The sequence below is a fragment of the Rana temporaria genome, chromosome 4, assembly GCF_905171775.1.
Source record: "Rana temporaria chromosome 4, aRanTem1.1, whole genome shotgun sequence".
Taxonomy (NCBI): Eukaryota; Metazoa; Chordata; class Amphibia; order Anura; family Ranidae; genus Rana; species Rana temporaria.
In genome coordinates this window covers 470,697,327-470,716,182 of record NC_053492.1, presented here as the reverse complement: position 1 = coordinate 470,716,182, position 18,856 = coordinate 470,697,327, and the positions used below count along the sequence as shown (strand labels likewise).

Sequence of the window (18,856 nt, the reverse complement as noted above, 5' to 3'; positions counted from 1 at the left end):
CGCAAACCGCAGAGGTGATCAAATACCACCAAAAGAAAGCTCAATTTGTAGGAAAAAAAGGACGCCAATTTTGTTTGGGAACCACGTCGTACGACCGCGCAATTGTCAGTTAAAGCAAGGCAGTGCCGAATCTCAAAAAGAAGCCCGGTCATTTGGCAGCCAAATGGTCCGGGGCTGAAGTGGTTAAAAAAAACAAAAAAAAAAAAACAATATATATACCCCAATTTTTGTAAAATATGAAAGATGATGTTACGTAGAGGAAATAGATACCTAACATGTCACTCTTTAAAATTGCGCACGCACGCTCGTGTAATGGCGAAAAACGACGGTATTTAAAAATCTCCATAGGCGACACTTTAAACATTATTACAGGTTACCTGTATAGAGTTACAGAGGAGGTCTAGTGCTAGAATTATTGCTCTCGCTCTAAAGTTCACAGTGATACCTCACATGTGTGGTGCGAACACTGTATACATATGCGTGCACAACTTACGTGCGCGTTCGCTTTTGTGCACGAGCATGCTTTCCATATTTTTTTCTTATTATACAACATTAGCCCTCGCTCACACTGGTGCGATTTTACATGTCAAATTGGCGGCAATGGCAACGTCCTGATCAGTGCGACGCCTCATCTGCTGCACCGATTTCAAAAAGTAGTTTCTGTTCTACTTTTTGCGATTTCTGGCCGGTTCACACTGCTGTGATGTCAGAGATCGGATGTGATCGGCACTGCAGTGAAAATCCCATGCGATCTCTGTGCGATCGTAAAGATTGTATGGCTGAATTTGCATCAAACTCGCACAGGACCCTTTTTTTTTTTTGTCCGCAGCAGAATCGGATCGCATAGGTGATCACACCCATGCGATCCGATTCCTGTCCGAGTTTGAAGATCGCACTGCGATATGCGAACTGATTTGGGGGGTGATTAACTTATAACTGACACTCCCAGCAGTTTGCATAGGGCAGTGTGAACTGCCGCCGGGAAACATGCAATGCAGGAACCTGCAGTGGATTTGCAGGGTTCCCGCATCGCAGCAGTGTGAACCAGTGTGCGTTTTGACATGCGATTTGACATGTCGAATCGCATGTCAAATCCGTGGCATTTGCCGGCAACGGCACCGGCCTAATCAGTGCGATGTTGGAACTGCACCGATTTCAAAACGTAGTTTCTGTACTACGATTTCGGGCTGCAATTTACATTGACATCTGTGCAGAAACCCGCACAGATGCCTCTGTAATCGCGGCGGAAATCGGGACTGACAAGCGTGAGTGAAATCGTGCACACGACTTCATTCCCGCAGCCCAGTGTGGCAGTGAGACATTTCCCGCTCCGCGGCTGCACAGATCAGGAAATGTCTCACTACCTGTGATTAGCACTGCGGAGTGTCAGCTTCCTGGCGGGCGCGTGGACTTGCGCGTGGACTTGCGAGAGGTTAATCAGGTGCGCAAGAAACGCAAAAACGGTTCTGGCAACGGAAAGGTTAAAGGGCGAAGCTGGCCCCAATATGGATATGAGAGATCGCGCTGGGGTTGGGGAGGGAAACGCCAGGACTCCGGGATATCTGAATGACCCGGCAGATTTCAGGTGACACAGGACTTTTGGGGACACACAAAACAGGCCTAGGTGTCCCCAAAACATCCTCAGGAGTCTCAGCCTCTCTAGACGCCGATATCCCTGTCCTCCCATTGGTCGCTGAGGAGGGTGACAGATGTGTAAACAGCGAGGACATTTCCAGGGACATCTCCCAGTCCAGGGGTGACCCTCCGATGTGCACCTCGTGTCTGTGACCCCGGGGTCCGAAGGGGGGCGGAGTCCTCTGACACCCGTACAAACGCTGCACCTGCAAAAAATGGACTGAACACAACAAATCATAACAAATCTACACTAAAGTGTCCAAAGTAACAGAAAACCCCAAACACAGCTATCAATGTATACATTACCCCTCCCCCATCATCACCACTATACTGTTTATGTGTGCAGCTTCTCAGAAAACCTTCACATGTCCCAATACAGAGGAGTCCTCGGGCTCCTGAGACCCCCCCCCCCCCCCACTGAGAACAGCAACACGGGAATACCTCTACAGCCGGTGCCGGGACTGTCACACGGTGCAGTAAACAAACATGGCGGCCTCCTCTCCGCTCGCTGTGTACCGTCACCACGGCAACGGCGACGCCGTCCGTAACCAAGTCGAGGGGAGGGGAGTTTATTGTGCTCAACTCCGCCCACTGCTGTCTTTACTGACTGGAATGCCAGAAGGGGCGGAGCCTTTCACTGACTGAACTGTGAAATCATCTGTACACTGATATATACCGTGTGTACTACACAGATATCACCTATATATAGAGTATAATACACAGATATATCACCTATATATAGAGTATAATACACAGATATCACCTATAGAAACCTATATACATTGTATATTACACGGATACCACCTATACTGTCCTCTATTGACTATATAATATACAGATGTGACCTATACGGTCCCCTATAGAGCGTACAATACACATATATCACCTATACTGTCCCCTATAGTGCGTATAATACACACAAATCAGTTACACTGTCCCCTATAGCACGTATAATACACAGATATCACCTATAATGTTCCCTATAGAGCATATAATACAAAGATATCACCTATACTGTCCTCTATAGAGCGCATGATACACAGATATCACCTATACTATCCTCTATAGAGCATATAATACAAAGATATCACCTATACTATCCCCTATAGAGCGTATAATACACAGATATCACCTATACTGTCCTCTATAGAGCATATAATACACAGATATCACCTATACTGTCCTCTATAGAGCGTATGATACACAGATATCACCGGTAATGTCCCCTATAGAGTGTATAATACACAGATATCACCTATACTGTCCTCTATAGAGCGTATAATACACATATATCACCCATACTGTCTCCTATAGAGCGTATAATACTCAGATATCACCTATACTGTTCCCTATAGAGTGTATAATACATGGAAATCACCTATACGGTCCCCTATAGAGCATATAATACACACATATCACCTATACTGTCCTCTATAGAGCATATAATACATGGATATCACCTATACTGTCCCCTATAGAGCGTATAATACACAGATATCACCTATACTGTCCTCTATAGAGCGTATGATACACAGATATCACCGGTAATGTCCCCTATAGAGCGTATAATACACAGATATCACCTATACTGTCCTCTATAGAGCATATAATACACATATATGACCTATACTGTCCCCTATAGAGGGTATAATACACATATATCGCCTATACTGCCCCCCATAGAGCGTATAAAATACACAGATATCACCTATACTGTCCCATATAGAGTATAATAGGCAGATATCACCTATACTGTCCTCTATAGAGGGTATAATACACAGATATAATGTTTAGTGGCCCCCTATATTAACTGCTAGAACTGTATATAGTACAGTGACCCCTATATGTTATCATTGTATAGTGTATAATGTATGGGGACCCCCTATATATCCCTATGCATGGTGTATAATGTATATTGACCCCCATATCATCTGCTGTATGTATAATGTGTAGTGACCCCCTATATTATCCCTGTACTGTGTATAATGTTTTGTATCATCTATGTATTGTGTATACTGTATATGTATACATTATATTACACACCTTCCAGCGCTCTGACAGATCTTTCTGGTGATATATTGAGGCCAAACACTCAGCTGGTTGCGGTTCCAGTCATGGAGATCATGAAGTATTAATGAGAAAACACTTCACTGCCTCTACATACCCAGCATGGTCAGCAAAATACAGATCACCTTCCCCCACCGGGCCCAGCGCCTCCACTGCTCCTATATACTGGGAGCCCCAGAAATATATGGGGGTGTCTACAGCAATCATGAGAGGGGGGCAATCGTGAAGGGAAGGGGAATATCAGCCATACTGTGTCCTTTTATACCCTATATTATCTTTTCATGGGTTCTATTATACTCTATACTACTAGCTATATAATGTTTCCTACTGTACCCTTTAATAATTGTTTGCTGTGCCCTATTATACCCTTTATTACTCATATACAACATATAAATGACTATTATTCCTTGACAATTGTATCATATTCACTATATACAGTGCATTGAAAAAGTATTCATACCCCCTTGAAATTTCCCACATTTTCACATGTTACAACCAAAAACAAAAATGTATTTTATTGGGATTTTATGTGATGGACCAACACAAAGTGTCACATAATTGTCAAGTGGAAGGAAAATTATAAATGGTTTTCAATTTTTTTTTACAAATAAATATGTGAAAAATGTGGGGGGCATTTGTATGGCGCCCCCCAGGAGTCAATACTTTGTAGAACCCCCTTTCTCTACAAGTCTTTTTGGGGGTGTCTCTACCAGCTTTGCCCATCTAGAGAGGGAAATTTCTGCCCATTCTCCTTTGTAAAATATCTCAAGCTCTGTCAGATTGGATGGAGAGCGTCTGTGATCAGCAATTTTCAAGTCTTGCCACAGATTCTCAATGTGATTTGGGTCTGGACTGTGACTGGGCCATTCTATCACATGAATAGGCTTTGATCTAAACCATTCCATTGTAGCTCTGGCTGTACTTTAGGGTCGTGGTCCTGCTGGAAGGTAAACCTCCCCCCAGTCTCAAGTCTTTTGCAGACTCTAACAGGTTTTCTTCTAAGATTGTCCTGTAATTGTCTCCATCCATCTTCCCATCAACTCTGACCAGCTTCCCTGTCCCTGATAAAGAAAAGCATCCCCACCACATGATGCTGCCACCACCACCATGTTTCACAGTGGGGATGGTGTGTTCAGGGTGATGTGCAGTGTAAGTTTTCCCCCACACATAGCGTTTTGCTTTTAGGCCAAAATGTAAAATTGTGGTGTCAAGTGAGCAGAGCACCTTCTTCCACATGTTTGCTGTGTCCCCTCCCCCACATGGCTTCTCACAAACGGCAAACAGGACTTCTTATGTCTTTCTTTCTCCAATGTCTTTCTTCTTGTCACTCTTCCATAAAGGGCAGATTTGTGGAGAGACCACTAATAGTTGTCCTGTGGACAGATTCTCCCACCTGAGCTATGGATCTCTGCAGCTCCTCCAGAGTTACCATGGGCCTCTTGGCTGCTTCTCCGATGAATGCTCTCCTTGCCCGGCCAGGTCAGTTTAGGTGGACGGCCATGTCTTGGTAGGTTTGCAGTTGTGCCATACTCTTTCCATTTTCAGATGATGGATTGAACAGAAGCTCTGTGAGATGTTCAAAGCTTGGGAGATTTTTTTTATAACCTAACCCTGCTTTATACTTCTCCACAACTTTATCCATGACCTGTCTGGTGTGTTCCTTGGCCTTCGTGATGCTGTTTGTTCACTAAGGTTCACAAACAAACCTCTGAGGGCTTCACAGAACAGCTGTATTTATACTGAGATTAAATTACACACAGGTGGACTTTATTTACTAATTGGGTGAATTCTGAAGGCAAATTGGTTCCACTAGATTTTAGTTAGGGGTATCAGAGTAAAGGGGGCTGAATATAAATGCCCCTACACACACTTTTCACATATTTATTTGTATAAAATTGTGAAAACTATTTATCATTTTCCTTCCACTTCACAATTATGTGCCACTTTGTGTTGGTCTATCACATACAATCCCAATAAAATACATTTATATTTTTGGTTGTAACATGACAAAATGTGGAACATTTTAAGGGGTATGAATACTTTTTCAAGGCACTGTATGTTTAATATTCAGATTACCATATGATATCAGTACAGTACGGTGATATTCTTGTCAGGACTATGATCTCTGTACAGTACGGTGATATTCTTGTCAGGACTATGATCTCTGTACAGTACGGTGATATTATCAGGTCTATGATCTCTGTACAGTACGGTGATATTATCAGGTCTATGATCTCTGTACAGTACGGTGATATTATCAGGACTATGATCTCAGTACAGTACGGTGATATTATCAGGACTATGATCTCAGTACAGTACGGTGATATTATCAGGACTATGATCTCTGTACAGTACGGTGATATTATCAGGACTATGATCTCTGTACAGTACGGTGATATTATCAGGACTATGATATCAGTACAGTACGGTGATATTATCAGGACTATGATATCAGTACAGTACGGTGATATTATCAGGAATATGATCTCTGTACAGTACGTGATATTTTTGTCAGGACTATGATCTCTGTACAGTCTCCTCTCTGTGAGAAGTTGGCTATAAATGATATCACTTTCCAATTCTGATCCCATGGTATGTTCTGTGCTGTACATGATGTGTGCTGTAGTCGGGGAAGATGTGAGGATGAGCGGTGAGAAGATGCAGAGAAGAACGATTAATAATTGATGAGATTTTCTCCAGAAATAGCACACATGAGAGAGCAGGAGAGGACGGCGCACACAGACACAAAGTGGGGGCGAAGCCGATTCAGGAGTGCGCACAGTCAGGGGGGGCGGAAACACAGCGCCTGTCTGCTGGGGGGGGGGGGGGGGGGTTGCTGTGCAGGAGACATGGACGGTCACAATGCTGCAGAACCATTATCGGTGGAAGAAGAACACTCGCTTCAGAGAGAGGGAGAGGGGGAAAGAGAGAGAGAGAGGGAGAGAATGGGGGGAGAGAGAGAGAAGGGGGAGAGAGAGAGTGGGAGAGAGAGTGGGAGAGAGAGAGAGGGGGGAGCGAGAGAGGGGGTAGAGAGGGAGCGAGAGAGGGGGTAGAGAGGGAGCGAGAGAGAGAGAGAGGGGGGAGAGAGAGAAGGGGGAGTGGGAGAGAGAGAAGGGGGAGAAAGAGGGAGAGAGGGGGGGGGGGGGAGGGAGAAGGGAGAGAGAGAAGGGAGAAGGAGAGAGAGGGGCGAGAGGGAGGGAGAGAGAGAAGGAGAAAGGGAGAGAAAAGAGCAGAGAGAGAGGGGGAAGAGAGGGAGGGAGAGAGAGGGGGGAGGGAGAGAGAGGGGGGGAGAGAGAGAAAGGGGGGAGAAAGAAAGAGGGGAGAGAGGGAGAGGAGAGAGAGAGGGGAGAGAGGGAGAGAAGAGACAGAGGGGGGGCGAGAGGGGAGGGACAGAGGGATGAGAGAGAGGGAGGGAGAGAGATGGAGAGGAGGGAGAGAGGGGGAGAGAGTGTCAATTCTGAAAGAAAAAAAGGCATTTAAAAACGGCTTTGCGGCTCTAATGAATTGTCGGCTCTTTCAATTACATTATGATTCATTCATAAAGAAAAAAAAAATGTATAGGGGTCCCCCCAAATTAAATTACCAGGCCCTTCAGGTCTGGAATGGATATTAAGGGGAACCCCGCCGTAAAAAAAAAAAAATGATGTAGGGTTCCCCGCAAATATCCATACCAGGCCCTTTAGGTCTGGTGTGGATTTTAAGGGGAACTCCACCCCAAATAAAAAAAAAATGGCGTGGAGTCCCCCTAGAAATCCACACCAGACCCTTATCCGAGCACGTTAACCTGGCCGGCCGCAGAAAAGAGGGGGGGACAGAGTGCGGCCCCCCCCTCTCCTGAACCGCACCAGGCCACATGCCCTCAACATGGGGAGGATGCCCCCATGTTGATGGGGACAAGGACCTCATCCCCACAACCCTTGCCCGGTGGTTGTGGGGGTCTGCGGGCGGGGGGCTTATCAGAATCTGGAAGACCCCTTTAAAAAAGGGGACCCCCAGATCCTGGCCCCCCCTATGTGAATTGGTAATGGGGTACACTGTACCTCTACCATTTCATAAAGGAAGTGTAAATAGTTAAAAAAAAAACACACAGACACTGTAGAAAAAAATCCTTTATTAATAAAAAAAAAGCTGTGACATTACTTATATAGGGGAAGCGCCGGCCACCCGTCACGTGACCCCGCCCCCTCGTACGTCACTGGGAAAGCCCTTCTTTCCCAGTGACGTACGAGGGTGCGTCAGAGGGGGCGGGGTCACGTGACGGGTGGCCGCTTCCCCTATATAAGTAATGTCACAGCTCCAGCGCGTCATTCCGCTGGGCTGTGTCCAGCGGAGAGTGGAGCTCCCCTGCTGCGCTCTGGACGGATGGATCTTCTGCGTCGCTGGAGAGATCATCCATCGCTGGGTAGGAGACAGTGGATTCACATCGCTGGATTTTTTTTTTTTTTTTTAAAGGATTTTTTTGTACGGTGTCTGTGTGTTTTTTTTAAAACTATTTACACTTCCTTCGTGAAATGGTAGAGGTACAGTGTACCCCATTACCAATTCACATGGGGGGGGGCAGGATCTGGGGGTCCCCTTTGTTAAAGGGGTCTTCCAGATTCTGATAAGCCCCCCGCCCGCAGACCCCCACAACCACCGGGCAAGGGTTGTGGGGATGAGGTCCTTGTCCCCATCAACATGGGGACATCCTCCCCATGTTGAGGGCATGTTGCCTGGTGCGGTTCAGGAGAGGGGGCCGCACTCTGTCCCCCCTCTTTTCTGCGGCCGGCCAGGTTAACGTGCTCGGATAAGGGTCTGGTGTCGATTTTTAGGGGGACTCCACGCCATTTTTTTTAAAATTTGGGGTGGAGTTCCCCTTAAAATCCACACCAGACCTGAAGGGCCTGGTATGGATATTTGTGGGGAACCCTACGTCATTTTTTTTAGATTTCTCCCATAGACTTTAACAGGGTGTTCCGCGGCTTTTCGAATTTGCCGCGAACACCCCTAATTGTTCGTTGTTCGCCGAACAGGCAATGTTCGAGTCGAACATGAGTTCGACTTGAACTCGACGCTCATCCCTACTGTCTACCAATAGGTTAAGATCATGGGGATATCTACCCAGAAGATGTCTACCAATATGTTGAGATCAAGGAGATGTTTACCAATAGGCTGAGGTCAAGGAGATGTCTACCAGGAATATGTATACCAATAGGTTAAAATCAAGGAGATGTTTACCAATAGGTTCAGTTCAAGGAGATGCCTACCAGGGATATGTCTACGAATGGGTTAAGATCAAAGGGATGTCTACCAATAGGTTGAGATCAAGGAGATGTCTGCCAGGAATATGTCTACCAATAGGTTTAGATCAAAGGTATGTCTACCACTAGGTTCAGACCAAGGAGATACCTATCAAGAATATGTCTACCACTAGGGTCAGACCAAGGAGATACCTACCAAGAATATGTCTACCAATAGGTTCACATCATGAGGATGTCTACCAGGAATAGGTCTACCAATAGGTTCAGATCAAGGGGATGTCTACCAATAGGTTGAGATTAAGGAGATACCTACCTGGAATACGTCTACCAATACGTTGAGATCAAGGGGATGTCTACAAATAGGTTGAGATCAAGGGAATGTCTACCAATAGGTTGAGATCAAGGGAATGTCTACCAATAGGTTGAGATCAAGGGAATGTCTACCAATAGGTTGAGATCAAGGGAATGTCTACCAATAGGTTGAGATCAAGGGAATACCTACCAATAGGTTGAGATCAAGGGAATACCTACCAATAGGTTGAGATCAAGGGAATACCTACCAATAGGTTGAGATTGAAGGGGATACCTACCAATAGGTTGAGATTGAAGGGGATTTCTACAAAGATGTCTACCAATAGGCTGAGATCAAGGGGATGTCTATCCATAGGTTGAGATCAAGGGAATGTCTACCAATAGGTTGAGATCAAGGGGATACCTACCAATAGGTTGAGATTGAGTGGATGTTTACCAATAGGTTGAGATCAAGGAGACATCTACCAGGAATATGTCTTTCAATAGGTTCTGATGAAGGGGATGTTTACCAGTAGGTTTAGATCAAGGACACGTCTACCAATAGGTAAAGCTCAAGGGAATGTCTACTAAGAAATGGTTGTTTTTCAGTGGTAGGGCTTGGCCCCTTAGATCCCATACAATTTTTACAATCTAATTTCCTTTAGATTTACCAAAACCATGTAGTGCCTGCCTGATTGCATACAAATTGAAACTCTTAAAGGATTGACCTCATATTATATGGTTTTGGTAAATCTACAGGAAATTGTATGATTTATTTTTTTAAATATTTTTTCCCCCCACAAATAGAGCTTTCTTTTGGTAGTATTTATTCACTGCTTTTTTTTTGCAAAAAAAAACAACAAAAAAAAGAAGACAGAAAAAATAAAAAAAATAAAAAACATTTAGTAAATGAGTAATTTTTCTTCTTCACTTGAAGGGCATTGATGAAGAGGCGCGAATATGCAGCACTGATGGGCAATGATTGGTGGCACTGAAAGGCAGCACTGACTTGCATCACTGATGGGCACTGCTGGGGCAGCACTGATAATCAGGGAACTGTACAGGACTCCCTTGTGAGGAAATACCGCTGATTGGCTCTCCTCAGACTCTGTCAGAGGCGAGGAGAGCCTATTAAGGCACTTATTTGTTTACATATGATTGGACACAGCCGATCACATGGATAAAGAGCCGTGTGATTGGCTCTTTACCGAGATCTGGGTCACACCATGCCCCACGGACACATTGCGCCCACGATCGGGAGGAGGTTAAAGTTAATGTGCGTGTAAAAGCAGATGTCCCAATACTTTTGGTAACATAGTGTATCTACCAACAGGTTGAGATTACCTTATTAACCACTTAACGACCCCTTCACACCGATACACATCGGCAGAATGGCACATCAACGTATATGTACGTTGTCCTTTAAGCCCAGCCGCGGGGTCGCGGCGCACTCCCGCAACCCGGTCCGAAGCTCCGTGACCACGGGACTCGCGGACCCGATCGCCGCTGGAGTCCCACAATCGGTCCCCGGAGCTGAAGAACGGGGAGAGCTGTATGTAAACACGGCTTCCCCGTTCTCCACTGTGGCGGCAGCATCGATCGTGTCATCCCTTTTATAGGGGGACACAATCGATGACGTCACACCTACAGCAACACCCCCCTACAGTTGTAAACACACTTCAGGCCACACATAACTCCCAAACCGCAATTGTCATTTTCACAGTAAACAATGCATTTTAAATGCATTTTTTGCTGTTAAAATGACAATGGTCCCAAAAATGTGTCAAAATTGTCCGAAGTGTCCGCCATAATGTCGCAGTCACAAAAAAAATAAAAAAATAAATAAAAAATAAATTAAAAAAAAAAAAAATCGCTGATCGCCGCCATTAGTAGTAAAAAAATAAATAAAATAAAAATGCAATAAAACTATCCCCTATTTTGTAAACGCTATAAACTTTGCGCAAACCAACCGATAAACGCTTATTGCGATTTTTTTTTACCAAAAATAGGTAGAAGAATACGTATCGGCCTAAACTGAGGAAAAAAAATAATGTTTTATATATTTTTGGGGGATATTTATTATAGAAAAAAAGTAAAAGATATTGAATTTTTTTCAAAATTGTTACTCTATTTTTGTTTATATCGCAAAAAATAAAAACCGCAGAGGTGATCAAATACCACCAAAAGAACGCTCTATTTGTGGGGAAAAAAGGACGCCAATTTTGTTTGGGAGCCACGTCGCACGACCGCGCAATTGTCAGTTAAAGCGACTCAGTGCCGAATCGCAAAAACTGGCCGGGTCCTTTACCTGCCTAAAGGTCCGGGTCTTAAGTGGTTAAGGCACTTATTTGTTTACATATGATTGGACACAGCCGATCACATGGATAAAGAGCCGTGTGATTGGCTCTTTACCGAGATCTGAGTCACACCATGCCCCACGATCGGGAGGAGGTTAAAGTTCATGTGCGTGTAAAAGCAGATGTCCCAATACTTTTGGTAATATAGTGTATCTCCCAATACTTTTGGTAATATAGTGTATCTACCAAACAGGTTGAGATGACTTTATTAAAATCTTACTGATGTTATCAAGTTTAAAAATGCAGCTTACTTCTGCTTTAAGGCACATTGAGCGAGTCTCCACTTACCCTCAGCAGCGTTCATTTGAGGATACGGGTGGGGAGGCCGGCTCTACACCGAGGCTGTACATAGAGAACACATTACAAGGAGGACAGAAGCTCCATTTATTCATAAAAGAAAACACAAAATGACTAAAACAAATCAAATCCCAACCACAAAGCGCGGAGTAGGGTACATAGAATGCTTTCTTTCAAATAAATGCTTCTCATTCAAATAAAATATTTACAGGCTGAATCAATACACACCTTCATGCAATTAAATAAATCATCACTTTAAAAAAACGAGATACGATGTAGAAAAATATATTTGTTCATGATTCTGTTGCCTTGATATCATGGTAAACACAGAGAGCGCCCTCCACAGAGCAATAAAAATATATATATATATAAAAAAAAAAAAAAAAAGAGATTATAAATCATATAAAATTTTAAAACACGACATTCAGATAACCTCAGCGAATGCACCAGGGATGACACGAGAGGAGTCATGTGACCAGAGAGGAGTCATGTGATCACAGGAAATATGAAATGCCCTGAAGTCAGACCGGACTGTGCTGAGTAATGAGACTTCGATCATCACTCTTCTGGGGGGTGGGGTCTGAGCGGGATCTCCGACTGATGCAGGAATAGAAAGCTCATTATCTGCAGAAGATGGACCCCCGCCACCATCCCCTCCCCCCCCCCCATTACTCACCTGCCGACTGCACCCCCTGAATGTGCAAACTCTGAATCCTTGTAGTTTGCAGAAGGCAGACCCTGAATGCTCGTTATTTATTGAAAGTGGACCCTTAGGAGCTGGTTTACTAAAAGTAGAGCACTCAGAATCTGGTGTTGCTGTTCTAGATAGCCAATCAGCTGGAACCTAAACATTTTTTTTACCTTACCTACGCATTAAGGTGAAAAAACACCTTGCCCCCCGTTTTACTTACCGTATTTATCGGCGTATACCGCGCACTATTTTGCCCTGAAAATCAAGGCAAAATCGTGGGTGCGCGATATACGCCGATACCCGCCTTCCCGCCATGAGTTTGAATACTGCGCCCGCATATAGCGAGCGCAGTACACTCGTGAATCTTCGGCCAGTCGCGGCGCCTCTCGTACTGACGTCCTGAGCGTACAGGACGTCAGTGCGAGAGGCGCCCGAGCCTGCCCGAAGATTCACGAGTGTACTGCGCTCGCTATATGCGGGCGCAGTATTCAAAGTCGTGGCAGGAAACGAGCGGGAGGACGCCGGACCCGCCGAAGATGGACGCCGGACCCGCCGAAGATGGACACCGGACCCGCCGAAGACGGACGCCGGACCCGCCGAAGAGGACACCCGACGAGGCCGCAGAAGGACGCCGGACCCGACGAGGCCGCAGATGGACGCCGCGCAAGACATCAAAACTGTAAGTACAAAACAACAACAAATCTTTTTTTCCCACAGGATTGGGGGCGCGCGGTATACGCCAGAGCGCGTTATACCGCAATAAATACGGTACCTGAGCCACGAAACTCCGTGGGCGCGATCCCGCGATGCTTTCCCCCAGCTTGAGTTCACAATTTCATACCCTCATTCAATGCGTACCTGGGCCTAAACCTGGAAGCCGATTGGCTACCATGCACAGCTGCACCAGATTTCGCACTCTCCAGTTTTAGTAAATCAACCCCTTAGCCTACCTGTACATTGGTCCGATTTGACATTCCAAAAACGCAGCCTATTGCCAGCAACAGCACCATTCAGATCGGTGCAATGCCGCACAGATACTTCTAGCGACTTCAATAGACATCTTTGCATGAAGTCGCACAGATGTCTCTCAAATCGCCCCCCCAAAGTCGGACTGAAATGCTTGTTTGAAATTGTGCGAGGTTTTTTTTTACCTGCATAAGGTGGACCCTGATTTCACATTGTCTGCAGAACGAAAAAAAAACAGAATCCCCATTGTTTGCAGATGGCAGGTTCAGAATGGCCGTTATTTGCCGAAGACTGACCCCAAATGCCCGTTATTATCCCTAGAAGGTGCACTTTCCATTCTCATCATCTTCAGAAGGGGGACCCCAAATATTCATTCTCTGCAGAAGGCAGGTCCCAAATGCCCAATACTTGTCAAAGGTGGGACCTGAATGCTTGTCATCTGCAGATGATGAAACCTGAACCCTCACCTTCACTAGAAGGTGAGACCCTGAACCCCCATCTTCACCAGAAGGTGAGACCCTGAACCCCCATCTTCACCAGAAGGTGAGACCCTGAACCCCCATCTTCACCCGACGGTGGGACCCTGAACCCTCCCCTTCACCAGAAGGTGAGACCCTGAACCCCCATCTTCACCAGAAGGTGGGACCCTGAACCCCCATCTTCACCAGAAGGTGGGACCCTGAACCCTCATCTTCACCAGAAGGTGGGACCCTGAACCCTCATCTTCACCAGAAGGTGGGACCCTGAACCCTCATCTTCACCAGAAGGTGGGACCCTGAACCCTCATCTTCACCAGAAGGTGGGACCCTGAACCCTCCCCTTCACCAGAAGGTGGGACCCTGAACCCTCATCTTCACCAGAAGGTGGGACCCTGAACCCTCATCTTCACCAGAAGGTGGGACCCTGAACCCTCCCCTTCACCAGAAGGTGAGACCCTGAACCCTCATCTTCACCAGAAGGTGGGACCCTGAACCCTCATCTTCACCAGAAGGTGGGACCCTGAACCCTCACCAGAAGGTGGGAACCTGAACCCTCATCTTCACCAGAAGGTGGGACCCTGAACCCTCACCAGAAGGTGGGAACCTGAACCCTCACCAGAAGGTGGGAACCTGAACCCTCACCAGAAGGTGGGAACCTGAACCCTCACCAGAAGGTGGGAACCTGAACCCTCACCAGAAGGTGGGAACCTGAACCCTCACCAGAAGGTGGGAACCTGAACCCTCACCAGAAGGTGGGACCCTGAACCCTCATCTTCACCAGAAGGTGGGACCCTGAACCCTCACCAGAAGGTGGGACCCTGAACCCTCATCTTCACCACAAGGTGGGACCCTGAACCCCCATCTTCACCAGAAGGTGGGACCCTGAACCCTCATCTTCACCAGAAGGTGGGACCTTAAACCCTCATCTTCACCAGAAGGTGGGACCTTAAACGCTTGTAATCTGCAGAAGGTGGACCCCAAAAAAAAATAGTATCTACATAACATATACAGAATCTGAAGGCACATACTTGGCACATTTAGTAATGTAAACACAGCCTGAGAGCGGTTAATGTGCATCCCAACTCACTCTGAATCCATTAATCCTACTTTAAGGCTCCATTCACACTTGTGCGACTTCAAGTTCGTGGGATTTCCATTGCAAATTTGGATGGGTGCAACTTAGATGCAACTTTGGCTGTTGCACAACTGTTTTATTGATGACATTAAGATGCTACTTTCATGAGTATACATTGCAGTAGGGTTGCACCAATACCATTTTTTTTACAGATACTTTGGGTCCAGTACTTGCCAATACCAACTACGACACCATTGCGGTGCGTTTTGAGGCCATACTAAATGAATGGGCTCAAATCCCACTGCAAAGTGTCGCATGTGACTTGAACAAAAATGCGGTGCTATTCCTGTCTGAAACGCATGCGGGTATTCCCACCACTGTTGGGTGAACTCGGGTTTATCATAGTGATTTCAGCCTGTGTTCACACAGGAGCGCAGCAGAAAACTGCATGCGATTGGGACAGAAATTGCGCTGCATTCCGGTTTAAACCGCAAGCGATTGTTTACAGGGCGATTTGAGCCCATTCATTTTGTAAGAACTCAAACCGCACAGCAAAGCTATCAGTGCTCACCATCTGTGAGTACTTGACCATAAGCATCAGTACTCAGTGGTTAAAAAAAAAAAAAAAAACAGTATCGGTACAACCCTACTGCAATGTAAACTCTCCAAAGTCGCATCTTAATGTTATCAATGCGACATTCAAAGCCAACGTCAACATTGAGGCAGGGTTCAAACTATTGAGAATTGGATTTGAGAATCTCCGCATCCAATTCGCAATGGCAGGAGATTGTGACTGGCTCTTTTTGGAGATGGTTCAGAGATCTCTGATGTGAATTTGCTCAGGCGCACTCTCCATCTTTTTGTCCGTTTCAGCCCAAAATTGGGTCTGAAATCGGACCTGAAATGGTGAACGAGGCCGCACCGGCCCCCTGCTGTGGGCCACATTGGCATCCACTGTGAACCCAGCCTAAGATGCAACTTTTATGTGACTTTTGAGTGTTTATGTTGCAGTAGGGTTGCACCGATTTGTTTGTACTAATACTTTCAGTCAAAGGCTCACCGATACTGGGACCTTTGCGGTGCGATTTGAGCTCATACAAAATGAATGCGCTCAAAATCGCACTGCAAAAGGATAGCGTGCAATTTGAACAGGAATGCAGTGCGATTCCTGTCTGAATTGCATGTGGTTTCACACACCGCTCCTGTGTGAGCCCTGGTTGATCTTACTAGGATAAGCCTGAGTTCACACAGGAATGGTGCGGACAACCGCATGCAATCCAGACCGGAATCACACCACATTCCTGATTCAAATTGTATGCGATCTTGTTGCAGTGCGATTTGAGCCCATTCATTTTATACGGGCTCAAATCACACCGCAAAGGTCTCAGTTTAGATAACAGCATTTGCACGAGTATGAGTATTTGTGCAAATGCTTAGTATCAGCACTGATACCAGTGTCGGTGCAACCCTACATTACAGTCTAGACACTCCAGTCGCATGAAAGTACTGCAGGAACCTTTTTTAAAGTCGCTGTCACTAAGCTGCATAGATTTGAAAGACTTACATTGAAAAAAAAAAAAAAAAAAAGGGCTGTGACACGTCATGCGACTTTATGGGATTGATTTACAAAAACTGGAGACTGCAAAAATCTGGTGCAGCTCTGCATGTGAGCCAATCGGCTTTTAACTTCAGCTTGTTCAATGAAGCTTTGACAAATAAAACTGGAAGCCGATTGGTTTCTATGCAGAGCTGCACCAGATTTTGCACTCTGTCCAAAGTCGCTTGACAAGTCGCAGAAGTGTGAATGGAGCCTTACAGACAGAAATGGGTCAGACGGAGCCCCGTTTGCCGCAATAAGCGTCCATCAGCAGCAGAGCAGTTCCTCATGTGTCTACCCCATGATTCTGGGGCAAGAGGGATCCCCTGGATTGATTTGAGGGGTTCTTAGCAGCTGATTAAAGATGGAGTCAAAGTGAACCTGTCTCTGCACTCCTATATTGAAGTCAGTTCCTGTAGATTCTATGAACTGTACATATCATGTGGCTGTATCCAAGGCCTCCATGGAAAGGTCCCCCCACCACCCCCCCAGGAATTATTGCACAGTTACTGGTTAGAACGCGGTCAGAGTCACATGGTGAGAAGAAGCAGCAATTTATTGGAGGTATGAAGACGTCTCACGAGTGATCGGTGAATGGCCCCATACGGTAAAGTCGTCTCTGAGGTCCTGAAATGCGACGGTGGAGCCTCCTGAGGTTCATGTATGGAGGACGGTCAGTCTTTGGTACGAGAGGCCACAGGGAAGGGTCTCAGTTATGGAATCCTTTCAGTGTGATGGGCGCCTGGAACCAGATATACTCCTCATTGCTATTGGCGTTGGGGGTCTCCGATGCGCTGCAGGACATTCCGACTGTCAGTGTGTGGCCCCGGATGGGCACTTTGAAGTTTAGTTTGGGCCGGAACCACTCTGTGCCGCAGTCCCTGTGTCCCTGCACCATGATGACCACGCTCATGGGGGAGGTGGAGCGGAGATCGCTGAACGGGTCAGCCACGAAGATGGCGTGGAAAATCTGCCGGAGGCAAGGCCGCGTGCTCAGGCTCTCCTCTCCGTTGCCCACCTGTATACCCTCCATGTCTATCACATACATCTCCTTGGGGGTCACTACAGATCCTCCCAGCAGCAGGAGGACCCGAGGAACCGACGTCAGAGTGAAGAAGGTCTCCAGCTGGGCCAGCAGCTCGTCCAAGTCTGATAGAGAACGCTGGCACTGGCGGGAATTCGACACTTCTCCCTTCGTTGGTCTCCTGATGACTTCTCCTTCCTGGAACCGAGAGAGACAGAAGCATGATCAGTATGAGGACCGGAACGAGGACTGTGTATTACTGTCACTGTTATTAGCACTAATCACTGCATTAGTGTCACTGGAGATGTCAGTGGACGCCGCTGCTTCGGCCTAGTCTGAAAACTAGGGTTGTCCCGATACCACTTTAAGACTGAGTATAAGTACAGATACTGTTTTTCAAGTACTCGCCGATACCGATTACCGATACTCTAATCTCATGTGAAAATGGCACGTGTGTCAGTATTTTTTTTATACAGTGTTGTTTGTTTGTTTTTTTCGGGGGGGGGGGGGGGGGGGGGCGGGGGTTGGAGAGAGAATGTGGGGACAGTGTCAGTGTGTTTTTCTTTATCAGCCCTGTTGGTGGGCTATGGTGAGAAGTTTGGGGTCTTAACCGACCCCTGACATCTCCCCTTTGAGACAGGAAAAGGGACTGAGGACACAGATTCCCCAGTCCCTTTCTCAGCAGCCTTAGTAGCACGGAACAAGAATGGAGAGAAGACAGAGGGGGACACGAAGGAGAGAGAGATGCACAGAGGGGGACACGGAGGAGAGAGAGATGCACACGGAAGAGAGAGAGAGAGGGGGGGGACAGATGCACAGAGGGGGACACGGGGAGAGGGAGAGAGACGGAGAGAGAGAGACGGAGAGAGAGAGAGAGACGGAGAGAGAGAGAGAGAGAGAGAGAGAGAGAGAGAGAGAGAGAGAGAGAGAGAGAGAGAGAGAGAGAGAGAGAGAGAGAGAGAGAGAGAGGGAGAGGGAGAGGGAGAGGGAGAGGGAGAGGGAGAGGGAGAGGGAGAGGGAGAGGGAGAGGGAGAGGGAGAGGGAGAGAGAGAGAGAGAGAGAGAGGGGAGAGAGAGAGAGAGAGAGAGGGAGAGAGAGAGAGAGAGAGAGGGGGAGAGAGAGAGAGAGAGAGGGGGA

At 46.5% G+C, this 18,856-nt stretch overlaps 2 protein-coding genes across 2 annotated transcripts in view; both read right to left on the bottom strand.

The window, feature by feature from the left end:
• The window catches only part of TCTE1 (t-complex-associated-testis-expressed 1), a 30,152-nt gene extending 27,965 nt beyond the window's left edge, over positions 1-2,187 (bottom strand). The window contains exon 1 of the mRNA XM_040351789.1: positions 2,077-2,187. The gene's annotated coding sequence lies outside the window, so the exon portion shown is untranslated. The remainder of the gene's footprint in view (positions 1-2,076) is intronic.
• A 14,615-nt stretch (positions 2,188-16,802) lies between these two features.
• LOC120938086 (MAD2L1 binding protein) overlaps positions 16,803-18,856 on the bottom strand; it is a 7,239-nt gene continuing 5,185 nt past the window's right edge. The window contains exon 3 of the mRNA XM_040351788.1: positions 16,803-17,917. Within this exon, the coding sequence (XP_040207722.1) occupies positions 17,405-17,917 (513 nt within the window). The 3' untranslated portion in view covers positions 16,803-17,404. The remainder of the gene's footprint in view (positions 17,918-18,856) is intronic.